Source organism: Cotesia typhae, unplaced genomic scaffold (genome assembly GCF_013202065.1).
Source record: "Cotesia typhae breed Kobodo isofemale line unplaced genomic scaffold, CoteBio_Ctyphae contig_5, whole genome shotgun sequence".
Classification (NCBI taxonomy): domain Eukaryota; kingdom Metazoa; phylum Arthropoda; class Insecta; order Hymenoptera; family Braconidae; genus Cotesia; species Cotesia typhae.
In genome coordinates this window covers 8,293,647-8,313,372 of record NW_027423757.1, presented here as the reverse complement: position 1 = coordinate 8,313,372, position 19,726 = coordinate 8,293,647, and the positions used below count along the sequence as shown (strand labels likewise).

The following is a 19,726-nucleotide window of genomic DNA, read 5'->3' as shown; positions in this document are numbered from 1 at the left end:
AATTAGTTCATAATAATTGCAAGTGAGGGCAGCACTTGACAGATTTATTGCCGCCATCTGAATGAAATCGAAAATAACTTGGGAATAAAATAAGTATGGGGTGCCTCTTACGGGGAGAAGATATACTACAGTTTGCAGTCTATTGCATTGAAGTTTGCCACTATTCATTGAAAAAAAAGTCTTCCGTAGTTTCATTCCAGTCTCTCTACTTCGCCTGCATCCATCATGGCATCCACGGACGATTTCGTTATTTCTACCTTGGTTTACAATTATTTATTGAAGAAAGACTCGTCAATTGCTAAAGTATTTCAAACAAAAACACATGTGGTAAGTTTAATTTTTTATTAGAACATTTATTGTAAATTAATTGTAATTAGTACGATAGCCCGCGTAAAATGCCGGATCCATGCCACGATTTTCCCACGTGGTAATGGCTTCGTCGTAATTCGAAACTTCTTAATAATGATTTTTAGCTAATGTTTGCTCATAATGAGTAATTTTATTGTTATTCATTTATTAATTAATTATTGTAAATGTATTGTTGAAGCATCAACAATTACACTTGTAAATATTTTGATTGGCTGGTAAATATTCTTAACTGGATATTTTTTTTTTTTTTATAGAAAACACGTGCTAAAATTATAAATTAATATTCTTTTCGCTATTATGTTTTTCTAATTAAACATTTATTCCAGGTTAGTTTTTTAATTTAACCACAAGTCATTATTGATAATAGATTATATTTGTAAATACACGTGTACTCATGAGAATTTAGAAACTAACCCTTGCAAATTTATTAAAATTTAATTTTTAACAATTGTAAATTTTTTTTCAACGAACTAAATGAATTTTTATACTCAAATAATTTTAGCATTAACATACAGTATCGTTTTTTAAAATAGTTGTTGAATTTTCAATATTTTAATTATTATTTTAATAAAACTCTTATTGTTCTACGAATAAAATAAATCCAAATATTCATTTAATACTCCAATTTTTATTTTTTTACTCAAAAATTTAATTGTTCAATTACAGAATCCATTACCAAAAGGATCACCAAGCATCGAAGAAATTGTGCAGCACTATCAAAAAAGTTCTCCGAAAAAATTAAACATAAAAGCTCCAGCTAAGCCAGCTAAATCGGATTCGAGCTCAGATAGTGAAGAGGAAGAAGTTGCAAAGAAGCCATTAGTCAATGGAAAAGCTAAGGCACCTGCAAACAATAAAGCTGAGTCTTCGTCTGATGATTCAAGCTCAGAAGAGGAAGCTAAACCGGTTGCCAAAAAAGCTGTAGCTGCTTCAAAGGCCACACCAGCTAAAGCTCCTCCTAAAAAAGAGGAATCAAGTTCAGAAGAAGAGAGTTCTGAAGATGAAAAACCTCAAGCTAAAAAACCTGTTCCAGCAAAGGCTGCTGCAAAAAAAGAATCAAGCTCCTCAGATTCTGATTCTGAAGAAGAAAAAGCCAAGCCTGTTGCTGCAAAGGCTACTCCTGCTAAAGCTCCGGTAACCAAAAAAGCAAAGTCTTCAAGCGAAGAAAGCTCCTCCGATGAAGACGAAAATGAATCTAAGACAAAAGCAGTCACTGCTAAACCAACACCAGTTGCAGCTAAAATTCCAATGAAAAAAGACTCGAGCTCTGACGATGACAGCAGTGATGAGGAGGCACCAGTGAAAACTGTTGCACGTAAACCTGCTGCTCCGGTTACACCGAAAGCTGCTCCCAAGAAGGCAGAGTCCAGTGACGACTCCGATGATTCCTCAGAAGACGAGAAACCAGTTGCCAAACCGGCTGTAGCTAAAGCAACACCCGCGAAAACACCCGCAAAGAAAGAGTCCTCAAGTGAAGAAAGCAGTTCAGATGATGAGCCACCGGCGAAGAAAGCTGCGCCACCAAAACCAGCTCCAGCAGCCCAACAAAAGAAAGTAGCTGCGAACAACGGGAAAGCACCCAGTAGCAGTGAAGAAAGTAGTTCAGATGAGGAAGAGTCACCCAAGAAACCAGTAGCTAAACCAACACCTGCTAAAACTCCAGCGAAAGCCAAGGAATCGTCGAGTGATGATTCAGATTCCTCTGAAGAAGAAACTAAACCCACGGCTAAAGTGACACCCGCTGTAAAGAAACCAGCGGCCAAGTCGTCGAGTGACGATTCCGATAGCTCTGATGAAGAAACAGCTAAGCCAGCAGTGAAAGCAACGCCCGCAAAACAGGCTAAGCCAGCCGAATCAAGCGAGGACTCTTCCTCCGATGATGATGAAGAAGAAAAGAAACTGAAACAAGCTCCTATTGCTAAAACCCCTGCTAAAAAAGAATCTAGCTCAGAAGAAGAATCTGACGAAGAAGGAGAAAAACCAAAACCTAAGCAGAAACCAGCTGTCGTAGGCGAGAAAAGAAAGCGCGAAGATTCTGAACAGAATGGAGTAGCGACACCGGCCAAAAAAGCTAATTACAGTAATTTTGTAAAAGCTGGCAACGACGGAAGCACAGAAAAGGTAACGTGATGTTTTTTTTTTTTTTTTTTTTATTTTATTGTTTATTATTTTTTTAACAGTCCTTAAAAAGATTAAAAATAGGATTTTGAGAAAGCATTGATCATTAATGTACACTTTATACTTTAGTCACGAACAAATATACCTTTCCGACGTGTCAAGGATGAAGAGATCAAGTTGAGTCCACAGTTGGCTAACAATTCATTTGAAGCTAAGGTAAAAATGAAGATTGAATAGAAAGATGCAATGAGAAATACAGGTCACTCACTGCCCCGTGAAAGTTGATAATAATTAAAAAAATTCATAATTACAGAATATTCCATACAGCGATGAATGCTTTTTCACAATTCTTGTTAATTTATTTATTTACTAATAATATGATACTTTTTTTTTTTTTGTATATACTTTCACAGAGACAATGATTGACCTGTTATTTCTCTTTTGTGTTCTAGGATGGAGATGGAGAATCGAGTAACAACTTTGATAAACAAAACGGCGGAGGTCGTGGACGAGGCGGATTTGGTGGTAGAGGCGGCCGCGGTGGATTCGGCTTCCGCGGTGGCAGAGACGGCGATAACGGCGGATTTAGAGGCAGAGGTGGCGGATTCAGGGGTAGAGGAGGTGACCGTGGTGGTCGTGGGGGTGATCGCAGCGGTGGTCGCGGAGGACGTGGTGGTTTCGATAACAATAGAAAGTCTTGGGATAACAAAGAGGGTGGTGGATTCAGAAAATCATTCGGTGGTGACGGTGATAGGCGCGGTGGTGGCAATAACTTCCGTGGCGGTCAACGAAAATCATTCGGAGGCGAAAGTAACAAGTCATTTAATTCAACACCGGCTCAAAATAAAAAAATAACATTCGACGATTAAATAAATTAGCCGTAAATTAATTATTGATCAATTAAGATAAAATATATATAGATTGTAATTTTTTTTTTTATTAACTCACAATTCTCCTCGTTATACTAGAACGCAAAAGTCATTTTGTGTTTAGTGACATTAATCTTTATATATATATTTCTATAAGTTATATTTTTTTTAATCATTTTATAAATATATATATGTTGTTTTTTTTTTCTCACACTCAGCGAGGAGCACGAGGATCATGGGGAGAAAAAGCAAATATAGATTTGAAACATACGAGAGGTAAATCATTTCGTCATGAAAAAACTAAAAAGAAACGCGGTAGTTATCGAGGTGGACAAATAGACATGGCTGTAAATTCAATCAAGTTTGATGACTAAGTTTGTAATAATATAACTTTATACATGACTTCGATGACGAACACAATAGCAACATTAAAAATATTTTTTATCACTATCTATTAATTTAAATTAAGTGATATAATCTTTTTTTTCTTTTCTTTTACTGATAGATACTTTATTACGTATATTTAACAGAACTTTATAAATATAAAGTTGTCTTAGAATTAAATTTAATTGTATTAAATAATAAATAGGATTTTGCATCTTCTGTGACTACTGATGCAACACATTCAACAATTTTATAAAGTTGTCAGTAATTAAAATATTGTAAGATTATTCGTTTGTTTGTTAAGTAATAGTAATAATGAATAATTATAACAATATTCTTATCTTAAATGCATCTTATTAATTATTTTTGTAATAATTTTCTCAATGAAAATTTTATTTAAAAAAAAAAGATGTTTGAGAAAACCTAACGATGACTATAAATATGAATGACTTATACATTATAAAGAAATTACATTAAATATAAATAAAAATAAAAAAACAAATATACGAGCGTACTATAAATAATAAATTTCCTTTTGTTAATTTAAGAATTTAAGAGGGTAATAAAAAATAAAATAATAGAATGATTTAGTGCAAAGAATTCTTCGGGAGGATGCATCGCTGGAGAAAAAAGAAAGGTAATATAACAAGAAGTGATATATCCTGCCAAACTGCAGAGAGTTGATTCCCCTACTATGACCATCCTTTTTCACCTTGATTCTTGGTAGCTTTTTCACTCACACAGTCGTCGAGAGATAGCAACCACGGTGTTCCTTTACTCACGGCCGATCCTACAGTCAACCTCTGAGTATCCACCTGCACGGACGGAGGTGCTCGACCTCACGGTGATATCCGGTGTAGTGACATGAACGGCATTGCGTGATTTTTAATTTGTTTTATTGCCTTTAATTTTGTCAGGCATTAATTGTTCTCAACTCTAATCATCTTTAATTTTTTACTGAATTTTTATAAATTTGTTAATTTATTATTTATCAGATTGTTTCATAGTTGGTAAAAAAAATTATTTATGACAATGTTATATTTAACGGTGAGTTTAATATTTTTTTAATATTAACATTCATATTAAAAGGAATAAAAGCTAATTTAACAAAATAAAATCCAAGTAAGTTAAGACAGTTATAAATATGCATGAAGAATAAATTTGGGAACTCTCGCATAAGAATCTAAAGAATGCGGGGGAAGAAGAATCAGCGCAGAATTTGAGGGTGGGTGGTTTTATTATTCACCAGTAAAAGTAATGACACGGTTAAAGTAACTCTTTAAAATATTTGACTAATATTTTTTACTTGTTGGATAATTTTTTAAAAATATTTTTGAATATTCAAAAAATTAAAAAAAATATTTTGATGGTATCCCGTTAGAAAGGTGACCCGTTGATTCGAGTTAAGAATTGTCTAGTCGTACCGTTAGTCGTTTTACTTACGGCCACGTGATATAAAAAAAATATAAATAAAATGACTAGTTTAAAGGGGCGGATAGTTTCTGAAGGATGTAATAAGTACATATCAAGTTAAAAAAAAAAAAAAAAAAAAAAAAAAACCCGACATATAACAGCTCTATGATTTTTTTTTACAGATCCAGAGTTTGCTCAGGTTTTTCCTGTTTGCTTTAGTATGCGGGTGTTACACGCAAGCTTCGAAAAAATGTTCTGGTGGAGGACTAGACCTCAAATACGTAAGGGGAGATGCATTGATCGACTCTGCTGATTGTCTTGGCCCTAATAATGCACCGTATCCGTCGTGAGTAAACAAGATATATAATTTTAGATAGTTTACTTGTTCAAACTATTATATCAGTGATAGTAAACATAGTACCCACATTTATTCTTATCTTTGGTATATTTTCATATTGATTCGAAAAACTTTCTTCCTATGTTCTGTTGTTGATATTTCAAATTTAAATATTTATTCATCATTTTATTAATTTATGAGTTATTGCAGTTTTTTGTTAATAAAAGGGTTACTTCATAGGCGAAGAAAAACTTCTACAGCAATTTAATTAAAAAAAATTTTTTGATTCTAAAATATTTGAATTATTTCAAGTTCATTGACCTTTTTTATGATTCAAATATTTAACTTAAAATACTAAAACAAAATTTTCTATAAATTATTTATTTATTTATTTATTTAAACGCTAATCGGCATTATATATCAATTAAGATATTCTTTAAATTATAAATTTTTAAATTCTAGCTCGAAATTGCTCAAAAATAAATTCTTATTTAGTGATGCACGGAAAGAACAAGATGACACTAGATATCATCCCAGATTATATTGAGTGAAAAAAAATTTCAGATAGTAGCTAGTATAATCCAGATTACAATGAGTATAATCCAGATATCACCCAGTATAATCCAGATATCACCCAGTATAATCTAGATATCACTCAGTATAATATGGATTATACTAGTTACTATCTGAAAATTTTTTTTACTACGGATATCACTGAGTATAATCTGGGATAATATCCAGTATCGTCTTGTTTTTTCCGTGTGCCGAGTAAAAATTAAGAGTATTGTTAATAATATTGCAAAATTTGTTTTTTGACATTGGTGCGGAAAGTCTGGTAAGAGTCAGCAAAAGAGTTCACTGAGTCATACAGAGAGTTCACTAAGTTGGATATTCTGTTAACTTTTTTTTTTTTTTTTTTTGTAAATTTGGAAGAATACATAAAAAATTATTTACAAATATAAATGTTCACTTTTCCAAATTTTTTAAATAGAATCAGTAATAAAATATTTCTGACTCACATTATTTTTTAAAAAATGCAAATAATTTTATTTAATTTCACGCTTTTTGACATTAATGAAGAAATGATGATACTGCAAACTGCAGATGCTTGACAATTTTTTTTTTCTTAAAATAAGTGAAGTAACTGTTAATAGAAAAAGCCATTTAAAAATATAGATAAAAATTTTATGAATCTATTTAGATGTATTTTATCAAAGTAATGTTATTTTTTTTTTTTTCTTTCAAAAAAATTATTGAATATAGTCTAATACAAAATTGACAAAAAAATTTTTTTTGAATGAAAATTCTTACAAATTCTTAAAACTCTAAAAATTATCAGAGTTCTATAAATAGAAAATGTTTGTTTAGAATTTGTATAAAAAAAAAGCCATACATACTATTGATACAAATAAAGTAGGGTATAAATTCAATGTAACTATCTATTTGCTGAAGGAAGTAATTTTATTTTACTGTCTTAGGACTTTTCCGTAAGATACGGTGAGAAAGAAATAAAAGTAAAAATTTTATTACAGAGCAGCAATTGAAAAAAGTTTGAAGAGCTTCTGGGGAGGAAGCAGCCGAACCGGAAGGGCATATCATCAAAACCGAGTAGCAGATCCCGAGTTGACTAGACAAAAGCTCTTACACAATTATAAACTATCTCACGGTGATTACACCGTCTCCAGTGTGCGGAACGGTAAGTAAAGCAAAATAAAGTAAAGTAAACTCGATGAGCCAGGATGACTCTGCTTGTACGTAACGGTATTGCCAAATAACCAAGTGATGTTTGCTTGATCGTACGTACCAGCTTACTACACACTACAAACTACATACTACTCTCAATACACATAAGCAAAGTATTATATCTTGGCAATACAGTTATTAACTCGAATGCTGGAGTCCCTCAGAAAATAACGGGATGCATGAGCTGATGCTGGCTTCTGTATTCTGTATTGCTATTATGAGTTTGCTTATCCGACATATCATATGACAGCTAATTAGAGAACATACTTACCCCATTAAACACATATAATTACTGTATTAAATAAATAAAGAATAATAATAATAACAATGGGGGTTATTTTGCAGGTCGGAGCTTCAGCTCAAAAGAAACATGCGGATCACCAGGTCGGCTTTGTAAAACCCGGTACAATACAACAGCACCGATGTACGGGGTCAGTCTCACCAGCGGACAACCAGTTACCATTGTACAAAAATTTCCCGACCTACTGCAGCAAGTTGTCTTCGAGGTTTGCGAGTAAGTGTGCGCTTATTGCTCATGTTCCACTTTATTTTTACTTTAACAACCAATATTGAGATTCTTATCGTGGATTTGCATTTACATTTGCTTATAGATCCAAGGAATGTGACGTGGTACATGGTGAGTGTACTCAAACTTATGTCCCATATTTGTTCTTGGTGATACCGCTTGGCCCGGTGACACTCACGGGTCAGGATTACGTGCTCGTCGAAAGTGGTTGCGTGTGCAAGCCCAGAAATTCATTGACCACCAGCTCCGAAGCACCCTTAGTACCTAACTTGTAATATAATTTATTAATTACTAATATTATTAATTAATTAATAATAATTATTATTATAAATATATATATTTATAATTTTAAATTATTTAAAAAAAAAAAAAAAAAGACAAGGTGGCAAAGGCCTTTCTGTGAAAGGGACACTTTAGTTTTGACAAAGGCTGTTTTTTACTCTCTTTTTCTTTTCTTCCCTAATCTTGAGATGATTGCTTTTAAATGGTCGCGCTTAACTAATGTCTTTGTTGGTTTACAACAATGTTGTGTAGTTGTTGATGACTATGATGATAGTCGTAATGATAATGATGATGATGATGATGATGATGATGATGATGATCTTGGTGATAGCGAAGCGCGGTTCTTGACCCAAACAATCTTCAGAAGGAGGATCACCGACGCGTATTTCCCACGTTAAATTTACTCCTCTATGAATTGCTTTGTATTATAACTTATAACGGTCCAACCGTGGAAATTGCAGCGATAATTCGCAACAATATAAAAGTATAATAATAATGATGATAATAAAAGACCATGGGAAGGTCAGAAAAAGAGAGAGAGAGAGCCATTATAATTTATTTATCTTTGGATTAGATGATTCTTGTAAATTCTAAAATGAGATCGCATAATTTTAGTGTTGAACAAAAGTTAAAAGGAAGAAGATGAAGGAAGATATGAAAAAATGGAAAAAAAAAAAAAAAAAGGAATAGAAGGAATGCATGATGGGTGGAATACAATTAAAGGTGATTGAATAAGAAAACGCTGAATGTATAAAAAAAAAAAAAAAAAGGTAAACAAATAACAAGACTGCGATAGGTAAAAGTTGAATTGTGTCAATAGTATGGACAAAATCATCAAGTCAGGTCACATGTACGCTACTGGCCCGGTTATTCTAAAACCGGATAGTTGATGAGAATGCGGGGGGACTATTTCTTTAATTGTGTGACGATACCGCGCCTTTGAACATTATTTATTATAGATTATAATAAAAAGTAAAGGTATTAAAGGTAATAATATATGACTAGACATGTGTCTCTTCTGTGCCTCTTCATAGATTTCTGTGTAAGCCTCGAATGAATACATATCGTACTACGAATTCCAATGAATGTAATCAACCGTTAGTTTGCTACGGGATCGTTCACCTTGACTTACGCATCAATGCGATTCTGTGAATCATCTGGAGAACGTGACATTCAAACAATTATTAATATTTATAATTTACAGCTCATAAATATATGTAGTCCACCCTATACATATATATATATATATATATATATATATATATATATATATATATATATATATATATATATATATATATATATATATATATATATATACAGTTTATATTTGATACTTTTATAAATTTCTTTTTGATGTATTGTATTGTAAGAATTAATTTAATAATTAATATGTTTATTGTCTAATTAATAGAACTATAAAACTTTTTTTTTTTGTAAGTATATTTATTGTATTGTTGCAAAAACATGAATTTATCTTTTTGCGATATATTTATAATTAAACGAATTAATTGTGCTGGCGTGTTAAATTTTTCATCGTAATTATTTATCATTTTGCACATTTAGTATAATAATAATAATAATCATAATAATATTAAGAATTAATTAATTAATTAATAATAATTATTAGCTAAAATTATAATTTCAAATACGTTAGATGAGTACTTTATTACAATCAAGACTTCATACAACTTTTGATCGAATTTGTTTTTGTTTTATTTTTGTTTTTATTTATTTGTTTTTTTAATTAATATAATTAATAAGCGATACTTTGTTCTTCAAACGTTCAGGGATCATTAATAAAATACTATTTCGTACAAAAATGTAGTTATGATATTATTGATATAAATATAATTTTATATATTCACCTAAAATTTTAATGAACATCAAAAGTAGTTATTATTTTTATTTTATTTTTCTTTAAAGTAGTTATCTAATCAGTAGCGTCTAGTTTATTGCGACAAATTATGGACTGAATTGATTATTCTTCCTTTATCTCAAGTCTAATTTTTTTTACACAAAAACGATATATAAATAAATAAACATGGTACAAATATTATTAAACGTTTTAATTAATATAATATTAAATATACTCAACGGGATATAAATTGACAGGCAAGTTAATTTTTTTTCTTTCATAATCATATAAAATTAATAATGAATATAGAAAATAAAAATAGAAAATAAACTTGCCAAAGTCGCACCTAAATTGTTTGAACAATAATAAATCTATCGGTATAATAATAATAATAATAATAATAATAATAATAATAATAATAATAATGACAATTAACAATATTGAAATACAATCAAATGCAACAATTAAACATTCGCGATTACGCGCGCGATCGCTAGTATACGAGTCCAATGACTTATATAAATCTATATATATAATATTAATCAATAATAATTAATAGTAATTTAAAAAAAAAAGTGATAACAAGCCTCGTGTTTACATATTAGCTCTATAATTACATCTTTGGAAAGATAATAATAAAACGCGATTATACTATTGAATATAACTGGCTGTCGATTAATAATAACACCAACGACAAATTGGAACCACAGATTTACTTTTTTGAGCTGCCTTTGCAGTTATAACGAATAATAAAACCATAAATATTGATATACAATAATATATATATATATATATATATATATATATATATATATATATATATATATATATATATATATATATATATATATATATATATATCGATTCCGTAATGTACGTGTACTAACATGTATATTAGACTAGAATAGTGTTTGCTATTAATTTAATATAAGTTTAACTGATAATAACGTGTCGATAAATAATTTATCGGTGATGACTAATTTAGCTTAAAAATAAATTCAAACAAGTGCTGATTTTTTTTTTTACTCACCAAAACAATATTACGTTGACAGAATAATATATCAATTAAACAAATATATGAATAATAGTAATAATGTATAGATAAATAAAACAGATAAATTATTATCTGCTATTTGCTTACATGAATCCTATAGTAAGTATGTATTGTACACGTACAAATGATAGTAAGTGCTAGTATATGATGATATATATTATAAGATGATGGTAGTGATATTATTCGCGTCGATTATTTAATGAATATTAACTGACAAATACGCCCCAATAAATTTTTGCACCACTCGAGGCACGTACATGATTACTAATTATCGATCTTCTATAAAATTAATTTTACGTACTCGTTTATTCTTAAATCTATTAGAAACATAATCAATGTATAATTAATAACTAATGACAAAATTTGAAACAACTCGATTCACTATTTACAAAATGATAAACACTAGAAACTTAATAAACCGTATGGCTTTATGAGAAAAAAAAATAAAACAGAAATATAGTTCATCATGGCACTTAGACAAATGAATATAATTATTTTTTTGAATTAATTATATCATTAAATCCGCCTGCAAATGGCACAATTTTAATGATACCATTTTTTTTGCTTATTATTTTTATTATCATTATACTGTATATCAGTTATCACTTTCAGCATAATCATCGCTATCTCCGCTGTCGTAATTTTGATTTTTCGAATCACGACGAGATTCACCGGTGTCTTGATAATTTTTAGTGTAACTGTCACGTTTCTTATTTCGGTCATTTGACTCCTCTGGTAATGTATTTATAGTTGTAAAACCATCTTCATCTATTCCGTTATCATACATCCTGTAATCATGAGAAATTTTAGATTGTTAAATAATTTAATATTTTTTTTTTATATTACAAATATAGAATAAGATAATTTACATTTGATCGTTTTGTTCATTTCCGCTTTCCTCAGCAACCAGTAACTCATACTCATCAGCAGCAAATCGATCCCAATCTGAGAGCTGAAGACAATAGAAAAGATAAGAGATGAGATAAGAAATGAAAAGATATTGATTATTTTTTTTTTATCAATGTTGTATTAAATGTTCTTACTTCATGGCCTTCAGCGTCGTGATCTCTCGTTGAAGCAAAAGGATCTCGTTGTTCATGATCAAGATATTTTTCGAGATTAAAGAAGGTGTCAAAAAATATCGAAGTCATTTTACAATTTTTTAAGTCACTCAATGAAATTTTTCCAGGAATTTTTGGCTTTATCATATCGAGCATCTAAAATAATTGATATATTTATAGGATTAACATTAAAAACTAACAATAGTCAATAAAATTGATAATAAATTTGGGGACTGTCCGAATTATTTTTTCATTTACCGAAAAAAGTTACACTGAGTAAAAATATAGTATTACGTAAAGTAAATTACCTGACAAAGACAATCTTCAAATGGTAAAGTTTCCAATCCAATGGCCTCCATACGAAGTAATTGTTCTTCGTAGAAATACTCAAGTTCATACATAGAAAGGTATCCATCACCATCCAGATCCATACATCTATTGCAATAAGTCAAAAATAATAAAAAAAAATTTATTATAACACTCTGTTCTTGTTTGCTCTATTTATTACAATCTATTAATTAAATAAAGTTAAAACAACGATAAATACCTAAACCAATATTCGATGGCAGTAGGATAATTTTTATCCTCCTCACTAAGTAGAAACCATACAAACTCGGTATAACTCATTTTTTCTTCTTGCAAACGTACTTCACCATTTTTGCCTCTACCTCTTGTTACAGCACCGCTAAATATTCTTTCTATCAGTCTCGTTGATAATGCTTTAAAATAAATAATAAAGATATCATAATTTTATTCATAATAGCATACTCAGATAATGTCTACTACAATTACAATAATAAATGGCAATGTAATCATACCGTGATCATTGTGCCGAGTTAAGTCCATTTTGTTGATAAATAAATCGTGGTCACGATCAAGTTCCCAGAATTTGCAGTATATAACGTAAAAGTGTTCATAGCTGAAGTAGGACGTCACCTGGTTTATATCTTCTTCGTGTTCTAGAATACCAATAACAGCTAACAAGTTGCTACGTCGTAATTCCGTAACGGATATTTTCCCGCTCCAACTACGATTTACACAGTAAAATATTCTAGCAATTACTGTGTGGACATAACGAGAATGAAATTCCGTAGCTTCTTTAAGGAAAGTTAACCCTGGATGAGTATCAACAACATCTTGTACCATAGCAACAAGATCTTCTGGTAGGATATAATTTCTCAGACCACGTGTGGTTATTCTTATAAATTTACTGGCTGGGTCGTGATACGATTTGTTAATTCTAAAAAATTACAAAATATTCAATGAATATAAATATACTTAATAAATATTAAAATATATACTATTGCAACATTAAAATAATAAATATTCTTACTCTTTCCAAAATTCAATGAAATTATTCATTTCAACAGAAGTTGTTGCGTCTCCACCTGCTGCTAAGAAAAGCGGAACTTTCAAGTAAAGTGGCAGTTCACAAGCTTTTGTAATAATATTAAATTGTGAGCGTGAAGCACGATGTCCTGGGAGATTTTCAAAGGCTTTACTTATTTTTGCAATCGTTGCTTCCAGTTGTGTGGGTGGAGTAGGCTTACCTCCGGGGAAATAAAATCTGCATGAAAGTAAATATTGCATTACATCTATTGTATAACTTTCATCAAAAGAATAAAAGATAAATAGCTTATAGAAAAAAAAACAATTACCTGGGTATACGGACGTTTTTGTTAGCCTTAACATGCCGCTGTAGAGTTGTATGAGGTGGCAAGGCTCTCAATTGTTGTTGTTGTATTCTCTCACGCACATAAGAAGACTGTGGTTTGCCATCATTGGAATTGTATCTCGAAGACGGGCCTCCAGGCTGTCGTGGACCACGTTTATCAAGTAAGAGTTCACTTGGACACTTTTCAAAAATCAAAACTCTCTCCGCGACGGATCCTCGAGTAAGAAAAGGTCGTACAGGATTGGCATTGTTTCCCGCTGAGCTTGAAGAATCTGTAGCCGCAGCGGCAGCTGCAACAGCTCGTATGTGTTGCTTTTGTTGGTTCGTGAGTTCAGGATGAGGTACTTGATCAATCCTAGGTCTGGGTGACGTGATCCGGGGACCCCATTTAGACGCGACTATTTGAACTTCACGATCTTCTTTAACATCCTGCTGGGACTGTCGTTGTTGCTGCTGCTGCTGCTGTTGTTGTATAGAATGTTTTTCTATTTTTTTTACTACCGTGTTGGTAGTTTTACGTTCGTCAATTTTTTTGGCTTGTTGAATTTGCTGTATAAATTGCGACGTACGCTCAAGAACAACACCATTCGTCATGAGCTTAGGTTTTTCTTTTTTAATAGCGGGTTTTTGTCTTACAGGAACTGGCGAACTTCCATCCTCATCAATAACAACTCCTGTCTTCAAGGCATTAATAAGCCTCTCTTCTTCACGCGCAACTTCATCAAGATAGGAGGAAGCTACGTTAGCTTTGGAGGCATTGACCCGCGCCACTACGGAAGAGTCGGTAAACAATTTATTTTTAAGAGGCCAGGTCGTCAAACCTGAACTTTGATTCGGCCTAGACAATTCTCCGGCAGCTGTATTGGTGGGCGTTGTTGTATTTAGTAAAACACTTAACGGACGTTTTGGCTGGTTTGTTGTACCATTTCCAGGCAAGTCTGCCGGCAGTATAGTTTCAATAGTCTCGCCAAGCGAGGACGGTGATGCCAACGACGACGACAAAGACGACTTAGTAGCTATTTTCGGTCTTGTCTGCTGCTGCTGCTGCTGCTGCTGTTGCTGTTGCTGTTGTTGTTGCTGTTGCTGGTGTTGCTGCTGCTGTGTATGCCGAATATTATTTGTCACATTACCAGGTGAATTACGCTCAAATCTTTCCAGAGCGGACTGTATGGAAGACGGAAGATTCTTACTTATATAAGAGGATGTACGTTGTTGCCGTGCCTTGTCCTCAACGACAAAATTATTAACTAATTTCTCCAGAGTGTTATTGTTATCCAGTCTAGGTGGTGGCGGACTGTAAGACTGTCCGGCAGCACCTACTTTAAGAATATTTTCGAGTTGAAGTCCTCGCGAATTCGGCGACAATGTCGGTGTCAACGCACTATCAAACTCGTCAGCGGCGGTCGCGCTGTTGTGACAATTAAATATTTCAGCGGGCGCAAGTCCACGACTCTTCCACGACTGATAAATCGCTTCTGCGTGATCACTTATCTGTTTAGCAATAGCAGCAATGTCTTCTTCACCCGAGGACTCGCCCGGAAATTTTTGTCTTAATTCATGCTTGGCTGTTGCAGCCATTCTTTTATTTACGTTATCAATTAGTCTCGATTTTGAGCAGCGGTGCACTCTCTAAACCGATACGGAGTTGCAGTACCGAGTAACTGGCATACTCGCCAGTCACTCCACGACGAGGACGACGACAGCGTAAGCATCAACAATGACGCGTTCATTGTCTGTTTCATTTATTGTTGGTAGTTTTTTTTCTTTGCTCTGCTTAAACAGCGCAAACAGCTGTCCCACTCTGTAGCAGTCTATTTGAGCAGCATCGTTATGGACCTTTAAGCTCTTTCCTCATTTATCATAATATCTGAAACATACAACAATGCCATATTTTAACTAATAGTCAACGCATACCAACACACTATTACCTTAACACTACATTACGTTATATTAACTTATAGTCTTTACAAATAGTATCTTTACAGATACATGGCCTCGCCTCAACCTCAACGACATATATATAAATATATCAATACTAGAATGTGTATGTAGTAAAAGAGTGTCTATACTAACTAAAAATAGTACTCTCAACTATTCGTTCAAGCACCGTGTGAACAGGCAGATAAAATGGTGCAGTTGCAAGTCACTCAGTTTTTGTTATTACTATTGTTATTATCATTTTGTTATTGTTGTTATTATTAACATTAAACATAGCAACTATAATACATATATCATGAAACCAGTACCTAGTGGTACTACTTGTTTTCGTCAATAAATTTAGCCTTCCTTTTATTTATTTTTTATTATATCTGCCTACCATAAAGTATACGTTTATGTATTATTATATTTGTGTAGGCAGAAAATTGATCGCTGGTTAAATTATCATTCATGTTGACGTGATATCTAACTCTTCTCTTTCTGTGTCTTTCTAGAAGTATATACACAACTACTTGGTTAAATCCAAGAGGGAACTTATGTCCGGGCCAAATTTATTTCTGGACGACACTCGTGTTTAGTTTCTTCTTTCTTTGACCCCGTCTTTCTTTCCGTATTGCCTTTTTAAACATTTTATTTATTATTTTTATTCTATCCACCACGTGTCTATCAACAAATGTCTAACGATAGTCAGACATTCTCAAACATGTATATATTGGGTATGATTTATAAGTCATAGAGTAAGTTTTTATTATCAAAACTCATTGATATTCCCGCAGTGGCAAGATGGATTTTCGCAAGCTAACTATAATATAACGTGGGTTGATATATGAAAGAACCTTTTACTCTATACTGCATAAATATAAAAAAAATATATATATATGTCTTCCTATAATAATGTATACATTTATATATTATGAAATATTTAATTAATATTAATAATGTTAACCGTGGGTCACTGTTATTTGCAATACGCAGCGAACGTGGAAAAAAGATAGAAAGTGAAATTGATTACCAAGTTTGCTACATACTTTTGCTTACTTTTTTTGTGTTAAAATTTAAAAAGAGGCTTTCCATTTCCTTTTTAAATTTAAACAAAAAAATTGTAACTATTTATATTGTCGTAATTTTTTATTATCTGTATCGTAAGCGGGATATTTATTATGCCTAGATGGTAAAAAACCTCGAGAGTGAATTCCCTTTCTTCGTATATACTTCCACCGTTATGATCATGTATAATCAAGCAAACAACTCGGCAAACTCCGTGTAACGTCGCTCGTTTTCGAGCCTCCTGTCTAAGAATAAAACTACATGCCGCCGTATTTGGCAATGCACGATACGATGTTGAGGCCAGAGTACCATGCCACTGAGTGCCACAGTACAGTAGAGAAAACCAAGAGTCACGTCGTCCCCTTCATACTCGTTATCATCATCAACAGTAGTCACTCACTCACTCTGTTTCTATGTCTTCTATAATTCTATATGCCTATGCCTTCATCTCAATCTTTATCTCCATCTACATCTACATCTACATCTATATCAATATCTAAGTTTACATCTTTATCTTCATCTTCGTCAATGTATCTGATCTAGAAGATCTTCACATTATACATACTAATACAATAGACCACTAACAACATTATTTTCAAGTGAGCATAGTTCGACAGACTGACAATAATTGACATCTAATGTGGATTGATACATAACAAAGAATATACACGATAGAATAATACTGGTATGGTATAGATTACAAGTAAAGAGTAACACCATCAGGCATATAGCGGCATTGATCAACGTGTTGAGGGAGTGGCTCTACTCGGGCATCGATCGACTGTCATTTAATGCCATTTAACAATTTAGTTTCTCCTTACTCAACTTTTTTATTAATCTGAAAATAAAAAAATTTTAAATTATAATAAATCTTTAATTTGTCCTTAATATAATAATGATATAAAACTGAGCGTAGTAAGTAAATAATGTAAAATGAATGGGCGTAGAGAGCACACGCTGTTGGATCAATACTCCTAGATGCATTGCTGATGAGATGCTAAGGCCAAGGCAACCAGCAGCTTCTTGTTTATTCATAACAATCTCCTTCAAGGCTTATACCTTATGCCATACCTTTTCGTTTTTTTTTCTTTTCAGTGTACTTGATGTCTACTGTACGTCTTTCACTTTTTAATCTTTTTACAGTTAATCTGAAATTACTGAGATTTTGAGATATTTAATTGTTGTTGTAAAAAGTTGCCCTCGTATGGAATGATGATAATAATAATAAAGATACAATAAATGAGACTTGACAGCCTCAACCTCACGTTTTCATTGAAGAAGTATAAAAAGGTATAAAAGAATGTCATTTGCCATATAGATGAGAAAGTGAGAGCTTATTTTCTCGGCGAGTTTTGTTACGTACATACACAGTAAAAAATTTTTCGTCAATGTGTAGAGTGTTAAAATTTGTGTATAGAATTTAAAATTTAGAATGTTAAATTCTACATACTAGTGTGTAATATTTTACACATAAATTTTAACACTCTATACAATGACGAAAAATTTTTTTCCTGTATACGCTTCTTTTTTATATACGTACAATATTTATGTGTATGTAAGTATGTACATATTATATTCTTGTTATAGAAAAAAATAGCGAAATATATAAACGACGAGTGAAACGGAGCTTGCCGAGCTTTTTCGTCAAACGACGAGAGAACCCATTATATTACATTGAAACATTGGGATCTTGCCAATTTTATAATCTATCTCTCTTCTTGTCGGTATCTTTCACATAGATTCAATGTTCTATCGGTTTATACAGCCAAACAGTATCTATATAAATATATAATATATAATTTATCAGCACGATTTATAAATTTATTTTGTTATTTGGCCTTTTAGTTTTGTCATCGCTAAATAGGACAGAAATAAATTATAGGTGTAATTTAAAGATGATGATGATGATGATATTGATGTTGTTGTTTTTTTTTTTTCAATAATTATCATGATGACGATCAATTTTTTTTAAATCTTACGTTGTAATTGGATGTTGATGAATACGTATTAAAGTCGTACAAGTATAAATGTTAATGATCCGAAACCAGTTTGTAATCATTATTAAACTAGAACTAGTTTTATATAGGTATAGGTACGTAAGAACAGACAAGATATGTTCTAAGGCTCCTGCAAAAAAAATCGATCGCATACAATTCTACTTGGAATCTTGAGATGTTTAAAGAATATCAAATATTTTTGACGTAAAGTTTCAATAAGACACTGTAGATAATAAAAATTAAAAAAAAAATGAAACAATAAGAATTAAAAAAATGAATATATTAATAAAATAACTTGTGTGACAGAGTAAATTGATAGAAGCTTATTTATACTCCAATAAACTTACCAGATAATAATTAGAATAAATTTCGATGATGGTGAATTTACAACAGCTAACTCAACAAACTAAATCGACGATGTCACTGTTTAGTTAAGTGATTAATTAATTAAAATTCACAAATGAGTTTTTAATAGAGAAAAAAAATTCACGTGTAAAGAAATAAATTTTTAATTTCTTTAGTTTAAATAAATAGATATTTATGACACTAAATTATTTTAATTTAACACAAATTTTATTGATAAATATTTAGAGAGTTATGTAAACAAAAAAATAAAGTAAAAAATTAACAGGAAATAGAGTTGATTAGATTATGAATTTATAAACGTAACGTGTAATATAACAAAGTCTCTACAAACGACACTGGTAAACTGAGAAAACCGCTAATGGTTGCGAAGCGCGAAGCTCTTTCTCTCGCTCTCGCACGTAAAAGAGAATCGAGGGGAAAATCGAGACGACCAACCGCTACGACTCATTGGCTTACGAGATTCCAGTTGTACTATTGGCTCAAGTATTTGGCGGCTTTTAGAGTTATTTTTTGAAAAGGTACACATTTTTATGACACTAAAATTAGCAATCACTTGATAATTTTTTAATTTTTCTTTTAAATCAAATTTTTTCCGAATAATTATTTTTAAAAAATTTTTTAAAAATAATTTCTTGGAACAAATCTTTTTGTTAAATAAAATTAAAAAATTGTCAAGTGACAGCTAACTT

The 19,726-nt window shown here is 31.7% G+C and overlaps 3 protein-coding genes across 5 annotated transcripts; 2 read left to right on the top strand and 1 right to left on the bottom strand.

Moving 5' to 3' along the window:
* Positions 1-179: 179 nt before the first annotated feature.
* Positions 180-4,087, top strand: Nopp140 (nucleolar and coiled-body phosphoprotein 1). 3 transcript variants are annotated; one of them, XM_074248630.1, is made up of 4 exons: positions 180-327; positions 1,036-2,490; positions 2,940-3,297; positions 3,575-4,087. In XM_074248630.1, the coding sequence occupies exons 1-4, from the start codon at positions 226-228 to the stop codon at positions 3,634-3,636; spliced, it is 1,977 nt and encodes a 658-aa protein (XP_074104731.1). In that variant the 5' UTR covers positions 180-225; the 3' UTR covers positions 3,637-4,087. The 3 variants fall into 3 exon arrangements, with proteins under 3 accessions (XP_074104731.1, XP_074104732.1, XP_074104733.1); XM_074248631.1 differs by lacking the exon at positions 2,940-3,297 and adding an exon at positions 2,617-2,703; XM_074248632.1 differs by lacking the exon at positions 2,940-3,297.
* A 477-nt stretch (positions 4,088-4,564) lies between these two features.
* On the top strand, positions 4,565-8,468 carry LOC141531120 (uncharacterized). The gene is made up of 5 exons (XM_074248650.1): positions 4,565-4,787; positions 5,336-5,499; positions 7,023-7,186; positions 7,579-7,747; positions 7,845-8,468. Exons 1-5 carry the CDS (start codon positions 4,767-4,769, stop codon positions 8,032-8,034), a joined length of 708 nt encoding a protein of 235 aa, XP_074104751.1. The 5' UTR covers positions 4,565-4,766; the 3' UTR covers positions 8,035-8,468.
* A 2,295-nt stretch (positions 8,469-10,763) lies between these two features.
* On the bottom strand, positions 10,764-19,632 carry LOC141531110 (uncharacterized). The gene is made up of 9 exons (XM_074248628.1): positions 19,019-19,632; positions 13,673-15,556; positions 13,348-13,581; positions 12,833-13,254; positions 12,562-12,733; positions 12,323-12,449; positions 11,997-12,170; positions 11,823-11,905; positions 10,764-11,741 (listed from the first exon to the last, which is right to left on the bottom strand). Exons 2-9 carry the CDS (start codon positions 15,265-15,267, stop codon positions 11,549-11,551), a joined length of 3,000 nt encoding a protein of 999 aa, XP_074104729.1. The 5' UTR covers positions 15,268-15,556; positions 19,019-19,632; the 3' UTR covers positions 10,764-11,548.
* Between the last annotated feature and the right edge of the window lie 94 nt (positions 19,633-19,726).